This window comes from Lathyrus oleraceus, chromosome 4 (assembly GCF_024323335.1).
Source record: "Lathyrus oleraceus cultivar Zhongwan6 chromosome 4, CAAS_Psat_ZW6_1.0, whole genome shotgun sequence".
Classification (NCBI taxonomy): Eukaryota; Viridiplantae; Streptophyta; class Magnoliopsida; order Fabales; family Fabaceae; genus Lathyrus; species Lathyrus oleraceus.
In genome coordinates, this window is record NC_066582.1 from 115,538,192 (window position 1) to 115,550,781 (window position 12,590).

The window sequence follows — 12,590 nt, forward strand, 5'->3', positions numbered from 1 at the left end:
TAAAAATTACGAATACTTTCCTTGGGATGCCTCCCAACTAGAGTTCATTTATCGCCCTTAGCTTGACGCCTCATTCCCCCTGTTATGGGGGTACTTCAGCTTTCACACCTTGTTGCAATTCTTTTCCAAAACTAAGAAACTGTCTTTTTCTGATATATGGACTCCTTTGTGCCACAAGTCCTTTCCAACTTCTATATCCTTATCTCGATGTCGCTTTCTCTTCTTTCTCATGGCTTTTGGGATGGAAATAGAAGTTTTTCCACCCGAGGTTGCTAATGGAGGTTATACCAATTGAGATGGACTTCTTGAGACCTTTTTTGATGTTGACATGTTACTTTGGCCTTTCACATCTGTCCCGATCATGCCTACTTGATAGTTATTTTCTTTTTCTACCTCTAGCTTCCTGTTTTCAAGAACATTCAGGGTTATTTCATCATCATAAACTTTTAAAGTTAGTGTACTGTGGTCTATGTCGAAATTGCATTGACTTGTTCGCGTGAATGGTCGACCAAGAATGATAGGTGTCTCTTCATCCTCATGTATGTCTATGATCACAAAATCAATAGGAAAACTAAATTCCTCTATTGTCACCAGTACGTCTTCCGCCATCCCATATGCATTCTGTATGGAGTGATCTTCAAATTTCATATTTGTCCTTGTATCACTGACATTTCGAATACCAAGCCTTTGATAGATTGACAATGGCATCAGACTCACACTAGCCCCTGAATCAATTAGTACCTTCTTGAAAGTTTTCTCTTTTACAGTGCATGGGACCGTGACAAATCCAGGATCCTTCTTGATTGGGATTCTCCTACCTGGTGATATTGCACTACATTTTTCATTAAAGGTTACCGACCCATCTCCTATTGGTCTCTTTTTAGCGATTACCTCTTTCATGAATTTTTGGTACATGGGCATTTGCTTGAGTGCTTCAAAGAAAGGCATATTGATCTCTAGCTTTTTAAACATTATGATGAATTTCTCAAAGTCTTTCTCTTTTGGATCTTTCTTTGTCACTCTCTGAGGGTAAGTTAACTTAATCACATGTTTAGCCTCTTTTTTATTTTTATCTTCAATTGGCTTTACTGGTGGTATAACTTCTTCTTCTTCTTTCTTATTTTCCCTCACTTCCAGAACTACCTCTATGACATGGTCATCCTTTGTTGCCTTCTCTTCTTCATTTTTATCAACTTTTTGACTTCTTGTCGTGATAACATTAACTTTCTCATGGTTTCTCAGGTTTTGTAATGTTGCACTTGGTAGGGAACCTTGTGCTTGAGAACCTGCTATTTGTTGTGCTATTTGACCCATATGAACTTCAAGATTTTTGATAGAAGCAATAATGTTCCTATGATTATTTCTTGTTTCTTCTTGGAACTGGGAATTTTGAGCTACCATCTTTTCAATGGCAAGTTGCCAATCGGTCTTTTTGGGTGTTTGTTGTTGATATTGCTGTTGTTGTGGTTGGTTTTGATATTGAATGGGACCCTGCTTTTGAACATTCCCTTGATGATCTTTCCAGAATAAATTTGGATGATTTTCTAGCCTGGATTATTAGTGTTAGAATAAGGATTGTTCTTCTTCAGAAATTTTATCTCTTCAATTTGTTGCGCGGTTGCAACACGGTATACCGTCAAATGAGGTCTGCCACAAATTTCACAACTAACATTCTGGGCCGGCTGAATTTGAGCTACATGTTGTGTACCAATATTCATTGCGTTAAGTTTCTTTTCAACTTCTGCAACAATTGTATCTTCTATCCTTATCTTATTTGTTTCAAGCTTCAGATCAATAACCCCTTCAGATTTGCTTGAACACTTATCATACAACTCTAAAGGCTCATTTGTAGCTATTGCCTCAATGATCTTTTTAATACCCGTGGCTGTTGAAAAGTTTGATGAGCCACCAGTTGCTGTATCAATAAATTGTTTTATCTTCAATCTAAGACCATCGACAAACATATGCATTTGCTCAGTCTGATCTAAGTTGTGTGTAGGACAAGCAAAAGTAACCTCTTGAATCTCTTGTATGAATCACCAAGTGATTCACCGTCTTTTTGTTTGTAGTTCATAATGTTGTATCTTTTCCTGAGGAAAACTGAAGATGGAAAATACTCATGCAGAAAAGCTGTTTGCATTTGTTTCCAAATGGTGATACTCCCAACAGGTAATGAGTAAAACTATTCTTCTACATCTTCAGATAAGGTAAAAGGAAACATTCTCAACTTTTTTGCTTCTTCAGTGTGCGCATCTATCTTTAGAGTGGTTCTCATAGTCAGAAACCTTTGTATATGTTTATTTGCATATTCATTGATTTTTCCCGAAAAAGGTCTCCTTTCACGTTGACTAATGATGCTAGGATGCAGCTGAAAGTTAGGAACATTTATTGGTTGGTTCACAATTGTTAGTCTACGTCCAGGGCATTTTCCCTCCCATAGTCAGCTAATAGTCTCTCGGGTTATAGTGGATTATCACTCATTGTTTCGGTCTCTTTCTCAGACTCTGAATCTAAACTTGAATGAATGAAGGGTTGCTCTTTGTCTGATTCCAGTTATGCTAATCCAACTTGTCTGAGTCTTGCATGCAAAGTTCTTTCAATTTTTGCATTAAAAGGAAAATCAGCTAAGGCCTTACCTTTCATAAAAGTATCAGAAACATATTAATTGATAAAGACCGGAATAAATGAAATAACAGAAATTAAATTTTAGTTGTAGAGCAACAAAATTTCAATTAAACTAAAATTGAACTCTATATTTTAGCAGTCCCCGACAACGACGCCAAAAACTTGACCGGTAAAATAACAACTGTACTATTTTAGCCTTTGTAGTAATAATGAATAGGTTTCCCCGAATGTCGATCTCAAGAACTGCATATAAATAATGAGTTCTAATTGTCGTTCAATCAAATAAAAAGTGCGAATTTATATAAAAATAATTGCAAATAAAATAAATAGATGATTTAAATGGCTTTGACAAATATGAGCATCATGCTAGGGAGAGTGTATGATTCTTTCTTGTAACAACTATGAATAATCATTGCAAACATATTTTACGTAATCAACACTAGTTCTTAAAGTTGTTTTCTCCTAAGTCCTTTGTGAGAAAACATTTAATCATTCATACCAATTACTATGTCCATAGATAATTACTGATGAAATTAAGCATTATTATATCAAGAATTATCTGGTTACTATAGGGTAACCCTAGTCCTAGGAGATATCTACCATAACATATTCTCATGAAAACATTACCAACGGCGGTCCAACCTAGTTGTTAATCATACATCAATCTCAGTTTTTCCGAAAGAGAAAGCATTACAAACATCAAGAGAATAATTTAATTAGGAAAAACACATTGTTATTGCAAATAGAGAATCATAGTCATTACACATCCAAATCAGGGACACCCCCTAGCATTGGGGGGTTTAGCTACTCATAATATTCAATGAAAACAAAATACTAAGTTTAGACATTACAGGTACTAAGATGAAATTGAATATTTAATCGCTTTTGTTCATGAAAATCCGTCTTTCACCAAAGCTTATGTGTTCTCCAATCTTTCTCTCTGTATTTTTATCGTCCAAGAAGAAGTGTTTTCAAATCTCTTAGTAATCTCACTTAAATAGAGAAATTCCCCCCTTTTTAGATTCCCCTAATCAATCATATTTTTCTGGACAATAATACCAAGTCTGAAAATAGCCCAATCCACAATGATTTCCAAATCTGGCCTAAAAAAGGAAAGTTTCCGAAAATCACACGCATGCCTATTACAGCTGTAACCGGTGCTACGGATGACCGTAGCAGGCCACAATTTCTGGCCAACTAAAGCCGTGGGGTTATGTTTGCTACAACCAATAGCAAGTACTACAGATGGCCGTAGTAGATCACCATTTTCTGGTTAGCCAACTGAAGTTGTGGGGTTATGTCTGCTATGGCTAGTAGCAGGTTCTACGGGTGGCCGTAGTAGACCACTATTTTTTGTTACTTTTCTTTTTAACCAGGGGTTTCAACTGCTCCTCTTCTACGGCCTGTAGCAAGTGCTACGGGTGGCCGTAGCAACCCACTATTCCTTGGGCCATACTTTCCGATTCTTCGTATTTTTTAGTCGAAATCCTTCTTGAATATTTATTTGATCCTAAAAACAATACAAACACACAACCCAAGCATAAAACGCGGAAAATGGAAACAAATTGATGAAAAACAGTGAAAAGATTAAATGACATTTGTAAGACCCCAATTTTGACCCTAAGATTCCTCATGCCATCTCATCATATGCATTAGCTTTGGGATGACACCTTGACATCCTCCTTACCCCTCATTCATTGGGTTTGCATTGGGAGAGATCATCAAGCACATTTGATTGTATCATACTTTATTTTTCTTTGTTTACTAACCAAAATACAAAAATATGTCTATGTATAACTTTGTTTCTTTTATAGGTAGTGTGTGCATCCACCAATGCCCTATCAAGCTCACAACTAAGGTTTGAGACCCTTAGTTCCAGAAGATCAATCAAGAGATGATTCACAATGGTTCTAGGCATCACATATGGATCCCCGTGTTCTTCATTTATCATTTGGATCAAGAAATCATCAAGAGTTTGAAGCTTGTTTGCCTTGGAAACCCTAATTCATCTGGGTATCTTGTGTGACTTCCTTGACAAGTTTCTTAAACAATTGGTCCAATATATCAAGGTATACTTCATATTACATCATCTTATACATATATGATCCTCCATGAGTCCCAAAGATCAGGAAACCTTCAAGTTTGCATGTAGGTTCAAGGTGGTTGACCAAAGAAAGTCAACTGGGGTTCCCTAAACCCTATATCCTACAATTTTTGTCATATGAAAATGATTCCAAGAGCATAGTTACTCTTTATCACATTTCAAACAACTTTCATGTTGGCATCAAGAGCTAGTTTTGCTTGGAAAGTCACTTTTTATGGTGAAAGATTATAGGTCATTTTATCTGTGCCCTAGTTAGGAGGTCAACTTCCAAGGACCATAAATTGCTTAAATTTTATGAGATTAAGGCCATCCAAGTTTCAAGATCAATTTCCAGATGTCCTCTCCAACTTTGATTCTTTGAGAAATGTCAAATTCAAATTGCAAGGGCATGTGCCAAGAGGAAACATTATAGGTCATTTTGGGCATTACCATTGAACAAGCAATTTTCCTCAACTTCTAAAATGCATAAATCCTTTATGCCAAATCTAAATAAGGTCATATTTGTGACCAAATTGAATAAGGATGAAAGAGCTACAACTTTTATGAAGGAAGCTTTTCCATTTGAAGCTCATAGCAAAAGTTATTCAAGGTAGAAGAAGTGGATATTGGACTTGGTACTTAGAAAATTTTCAATTATGTTTGATTTCTCAAACTTCCACCTAAAAATTCATTATGATCCAAGATTCAAATGGAAAAGCATTCAACATGAAAGTTGTTTCCCTTGGTGTCATGTTTCTAAAAAGTCCAAGATTACCTCATTTGGACCAAGATTGAAGGACTTGCACATGGATGTAATGCATGGTCCCATTTGGATAGATTTGTGATCAATTTGAATTTCAACATTGCATACTCCCTTGTTAAAGCTGCAACATCATTTGAAAAGGAATTTGGACCTGTTTGCATCATTTCACGGGCCTATCACACGTTCATGTAAGCATGCACATCACATTACTATTTTGGCCAAAGTTTAGAAACGTGTGGAAAATAATGAACATGGCTATAAATACATTGCCTTCCTGCTCAAAATGAGGATCCTCTTGCCCAAGCTTCGACCTGCTTCTTCCCCAAACCCCGTTGAGAGGATAACCTTGAAGATTTCTTTAGAAATCGAGTTTCAATTCTGATTCTGTTTTAGAATTGAAACTCCAAGAGTTCAACCTTTTTAGTCATCAATATCATCTCCTACAAGTAGATAGAAGCAAGCCAAGCCAAATTGAAAGGAAGATCGAGTTGAATTGAAGCAAACTGAAAGTGAATTTTTAGATTTTTCTGTTCTTCGATTCTCCCTCAATTCTCCATCATTTTGCTTGATCTTTGGTTGTCTGAAGACCTACCAATGTAGGCAACGAGATTGAGTTGCTTTGAGGTCAAATCGAAGCAACTCAGTTCATACTCCTCAATTTTCAATTCCACGTATCTTTCAATATAGTGAGAATTGGAGAATTTTGAGAGCAGATTTGGATTCCTGGCATTTTTCTCTTCAAATTAGTGTATGAACTTTTTATTTTAGTGAAAGTTGATGGTGGACCAGTCCGGTGAGGTTCACCGGAGAAGATGACCGGAGCTCTAGCTTCGGTGGTGTGTTGGCACCCTCACATCCCTTTGATCATGTTTAAACATTTTAGTCCTGGCCTTTGGTTTACATGACCACGTTTGCAGCATGTTTGACTAGCGTGTTTGGTGGATACCATACGCGTGGCCATCAGATTTACCACCTCAATTAATGAGGGAGATCTGATGGCCCTTAATTTTGGTATTTTCTGATTTTATTTTAATTGCTCTTATTTTATTTTATTCATAATAAATTCATTTTTAATCCAAAAAATATGGGACTTTCACCAAAAAAATTTAAATATTTTTCTCTTTCATATTCTGAATTATTTAATTCATTCAGTCATAATAGTTATACTTGATTTATCATCCTTCATCACACCATCACCAGCAAACCAAAGTGTTTTCCAGTGAGTGTAAACTTCATCCATACGTATCTATTTATCAAGCTTTATCTTACTTGAAATTAAACATGCACGGGGAATACCGTATGTGTTCCTAAGTGTACAACCATACTTTGAGTTATCTGAACCTATTTTACCTGCTTGTTTATCTTCGTGAAAAATAAAATACAATCTCGTCTGAGATATGTTTCCAACCAACTGTGAATAAAAGATGTTATCTTTGAATCGGTGTTATAACACAGTAATGCTCATACCAAAATATGTTTGTATCTTATTATGTTAGTTTCGTAGCATTTGGTTCACGAACATCTACCTCGACAACAACCAGTCTAACACCCAGTTTAACATCAACTTTCACTTCATCCAATTTAACATTATCCTTCACTTCGTATGGTTTAACATCCATCCTCACAGTAGCTTTTGGAAATATATCATGTTGTACCATATCAAACATTAATCATAACATAAAAATAGATTCAAAATTCAAAGTATCAGGAAAATATGGAGATGCATATCTGGAACACATGAACCTTAGTCTGCGATGCATATCCGGACTCAACGTTCATATTTTCATCTCAAACAACACATTGATGCAAGGAATGAATGATGAAAATAATGAACTTTACCTTAAATTCTAGTTTCTTTTGCTCCCTTTGATGTGATAAAACAGAATAATGATGTTTTAGTGTTGAGAAGTTGATTGAAAATGGAAGAAATTTTTAAGGGTTTTGAAGGTGGGGCTCCCTTTGATCATGAGGGAGAAGAACACGCAAGATGTTATTTTATCCAATTTTCCGCTTGGTATTTATGGATATGCATCTTCAAAAACATCACTGAGTCGTTAAATAAAACAACTCAGTGAATAAAAACACTATAAATGAGTACATGAGGTGTTACGAAGATGCATCTTTGGATACACCCCACTTAATATTCTAAGATGCATCTTTGGGCCAAATTTTAACAAAAATATGGTGTGTAACTCAATTACGAAGGACTATTATGATTTTAGGTGCGTCCGGAGATGCATCTCCCGACACAGTAATATCATTTTTCGATTTTCAGATGTGTGGAGCGCACACCAAGGTGGAATGAGTATTCCTCTTGTTTTTTTAGAAGTGGATTGAAAATTTAATATCTATTTATAATAGGGTGAACTCTAGCATCCTGTAGCGGTGTATTCGTCGCCATATGATTTATCAATTAAACCATAAGCAAAGCATACAATGAAGTTTCGAGTCGCCACCGCACTTTTATTTATCCAAAGGATTGGCTAAAAAGCGAACAAAAGCCTAAGAAGTTTTACACGTAGAAAACTAATAAAAGATCAGAGATTCTGGGTAAGGGGTAAATTACGCAATGGGAAGGTGTTAGGCACCCACTACGTCCTAGGTACTCCTAGGGAGCCCTTTTCACGCTTGTTGTAAAAGATTTGTTATTTGTTAAGACATATGCATTGTGCAAACAGGAGTGAGATGATGAAAAAAGAATATACAAGTTTTATTGGGTTATTGGGTTCGAACGGATGAACCCGTTGCCTACGTACCTTCCATCAAAGGTAAGGATCAGAACGCCGTAGTTCGGCTAAAAGATTTCCAAAAGTTGGTGGATTCAGTTTTAAACACAAGCACTGAGGCTTTTCATTATCAATGGGAGAACACTCGACCAAAACCAACATCCACCATGCGAGGATAGCTTCGACGTACGAGAGGGGTTAACCCTATTTTCAGTACGGAAGTCTTACTGTCGACTCACTAAAGATAAGGTGAGGTTTACATCAACCACAATGATAATTGAAACCTACGGCTAATGCATGAAAAGATTAATGGACATGGCCAAAACAAGTGAATGAGTGAAGTTAATTGATTGTGATTATGAAAGTGAAGTCAAAGTATGATTAAGATTAATTCAAAAGAAGTATTATGAAATGGAGTTTGTAAAAAGAGTCAAGGACTTGAGTCCAGGTTTTTAGTTTGAAAACATGAAGAAGTTTGCACAATGTCTATGTCAAGTTTAAGATCAAAGTGTGAAAAGGTTCTAGGACATAATGAGGATGAATGAATGATGATGGAAAGTAAAACTTCTCAGGAGGTTCACTTCTTGAGATCATATGAGAAATGATTCAAGGGTGTCCTTTGGAATGGAAAGTAAGTAATGATGAAATAAACAAACAAATGATACCGGATGCCACTCAATGGTCTTACTCCAGTCTCACAAACAAAAGCGGATATCGGATACCAATAGCTGGATTTACACCAATCTCCATAAACAGAAATGGATATCAGAGGCCACTCAATGGTCTTACACTAATCTCCTCAAAAAGAAAACAATGAAGAAATATGGAAGTCAACTGCCAGCTTGTGGGACTTAGGTTAACTCCACACATGATCATAGGAAAGCAAATGCCAACTTGTGGGACTTACAATTGCATCCTCTCACAAACAAAGAAAGCAAAACAGGGATGTCAGATGCCAACTTGTGGGACTTACTCTAACACACAGTATGATCCTAGGAAAACAAAGGCCAACTTGTGGGACTTACAATTGTATCCTCACATACAATCAAATAAATGTATCAAGCAAAGATAAGATGAGTGGCCAAGGTGATGGTCTTATACTCACTTCCATATCATAGGAGCAATGGCCAAAGAAATGGACTTACAGTTGTCCTCAATGGGCAAACAACAATGATAGCATCACAAAAAGCAAATGAGATGATCATGCATTAATGGCAATTGATGATGATGATAGAGGCATAACATATAAGCAGGCAAGTGCACATGAAGCAATCAAACAATCAATGAATATCAAACAGCACACTCTATAGCCAAACAAGGGGGGCTCATACAAGAGGGTTTGACTATGAAAGTCCACTTTAATAGGTGAATGTTGCTCTTAACCTGGCCATTGAGGGGCTCAGGTGAAGCAGATGAAAAGGAGATGAGGGGTGTGCCTCATTGCTTCTATCTCAGATCAGAGAGAGCATCAAAGAAAGTGTGGGAGTTCAGAAAGTAGGAACTCTCTCCACATTATGGACTCGATCGGATCTTGGGTATTTATCTCAATGCTTCAACCAGGTACTGGGAGCAAAGAGAGGACACACTGAATAGTGGGGGATAGATTGCTTATCCCTACCTTCCACCAATTGCCTTACTTGAAGGACTTTTCCTGCTTAGGACAAAATTAAACACACACAGGCATTGCCTCTTAAGGAGGACTTCAGACAGTTTGCCCGGTCAAATAACAGACCGGGTCTCCAGACTACATGAAGAAGAAGTAATTATACCTCAAAGCAAATGCTAAATAGCAAAGCAAGCAAGCAAATTCAAAGAACTTAGGCAACTAAAGTACCTGAAAAAGTCAAACTTATTAGTAAACAAGTCAACAGTCAAAATCAGAAGAAATAACCCAAAAGTCAACCACAGAGGGACCAATTGTGCAAGGCACAAAGACTCAAGCATATGAGTCACCTACAAAACAAATGTTAGCACATGATAAACAAACCAACTCAATCAAAATTGAAAGGTCTTTGGGGCATTGGTGCTCAACCTGAAACAGATGAACTCAACATAAGCTTAGAAGACCACTAGGACTAGCCTAGGGTCAAAGATGAAAGAAGAAGTCAAGGCAGCAAGAAAAAGTCAACCCAAACCAATTCTAAACATTCAAGAAGCATTCTCAATTGGATTCATAATTATATCATGCATCATGGTCATTTCATATGCAAAATAATGCAAAGCATGGCAAGAGAAGCATACAAAAGTCAACAGCAAAGACTTCATTCAAAAGTCAACTCAAACAATTTCAAAAATTATGAAATAAATCACACTCAATCCTAACATCTAACATGGTAAGCATGTAAAATTTCATGGCATTTGGATGAGAGGAAGGCAGTCAAGTAAAATCATGAAGTCAAATCAAATTCAAGTAAGCATGGTGAAAGTCAACAAGCATGGGTCAACTTCAAAAAATCATATCAATTTGAAAACAGAAGAGAAATGAATGAGATTAATACCAATGCAAAGCTCAAAGAGTCTAGTTATCACATATGAAATTTCATGGACATACAATAAGATGTGAGAATTTCACAAAAGATTTGGCAAGGCATAGCACAAAAAGTCAACAAATGACTAAGCATGGAAGGAAATTCACAATCAAATGGAAAACAGCAAGATTAATTCCAAGAAAATTCATACACAAACTAGACATGTGATAAATCATTCATGCAAAATTTGAGGTGATTTGGATAAGAGGAAGCATGTGAACAAAAATTGGGAAAATGCATGTTCATGTTGTGACACCAAATTCAACACATAACTTCAGAAAATCATAACTCTCAATCCACAAATGATAAATGCACAAACTTTATATGGAAATGAAGATTAATGTGTCTAGTTTCACCACAAAAAATTTCAAAGGCATTGGATGCAATATGACAATTTCACAAAAGGAATGGTAAGATGTACCAATTGAGCATACATGTTGGGAGAATATTTATCATTTAAAATCCAGACCATGGAAAAATAATTAAAATTCATAATAAAATTCTAGACACATTCATGAGTATGAGGAAAAAATTTCAAGATTTTTGGATAAAAATTGAATTGAAAATGAATTATGGAAGTTTGATGAATAATTGATGAAATATTGAACATGAAAGCATGGCAAATTGGTCAACTAGGAGTCAACCGATGGCAGACTTGTAATTTCTGCCAACTTAAATGAAACGACACAGCATTGGCAAACAAAATGAAATGTTCTCATTGGATGGAACCAATGGAACAGTGCTCAGGCAGGGGAACAAACAACCAACAGCCAACCGTGCTTCAAAATTCTGGGAACTTCATGCAGTACTAGGGTTTGTAATTCAACAGCATGGCATTCAAACATCATCCCCAAGCTCAATATCAATTGAAATTCGAACAAACCCAACAACCAACATGGCAATGGTGAGGATCATACAACAAACAACAACAGCATTCAACATTCAAATCCATGGTTCATTAACAGCATGCCAAATTCAAACAAAATGGTGGACAAATGGCAAAAGCAATGATTCATGTAATTACCAACAGTAACAGCCATCAACACTCATGCATATTTGAACTGGATTTCTAGAAATATGCTAGGTTTTCATGACAGCAACATTCATCACTCAAACAAAATTCAAACCAAACAATCATTCACAAGCAAGGTATGGGGATGTTCATGCTGCAACCCAAACAACAGCCAACAACACAATTCAATACTGCAGCAGGATTATGCAGCCATGGCATTCAGTATGTTCAACACCAACACAACATTCGACCAACATATAAGCCACATGGTATTGGTACAGGCAGCATGGTTTGACAGTATGGCTCATGGTATCCTCAAACATCCAAACAAATACTCGACCAACATACAACATCATAGCATTCAGCATCCAAACTCATGTAACTTCATGCAATTGATCAAAAATGAAGTCCAACAAAAACTCACAAACAGCAGGGCAATTGCAGCAGGGCATAACAGCATGGCAAGGGCATGACAATGATCATGCAATAACTGACAGACAAACAACCCTAAACCAAATCATGAAAATTTCTGGAAACTTGTCCCGGGTTCATAACAGCAGCAATGTTTAATCAGCATGACAGCATATGTGTTCATCAAAATCATCAATTGAAGTTCCAACTAACAAGCAACCAAACAACAGCATGGCAAAATGTGTTCAGCTCATAGAAACAAACTTCAAGCAACATCACACAATCGACCAAGCAAACAAATAACAGCAGGGTATTGACATACTTCACTGGCATCTTAACACAAACCACAGAAAATAATCCATGTAGATTTCTGAGCATGTTCAAGGTTCGAGCAATAACAGCAGGGCAGCAACAGCATGGTTACATGTATTACATGGATTTC

General features: G+C 36.6%; 1 protein-coding gene across 1 annotated transcript; it reads right to left on the bottom strand.

Moving 5' to 3' along the window:
• Nucleotides 1–282: 282 nt before the first annotated feature.
• LOC127136284 (uncharacterized) lies at nt 283–1,401 on the bottom strand. The gene has a single exon (XM_051062865.1). It carries the CDS (start codon nt 1,399–1,401, stop codon nt 283–285), a length of 1,119 nt encoding a protein of 372 aa, XP_050918822.1.
• Between the last annotated feature and the right edge of the window lie 11,189 nt (nt 1,402–12,590).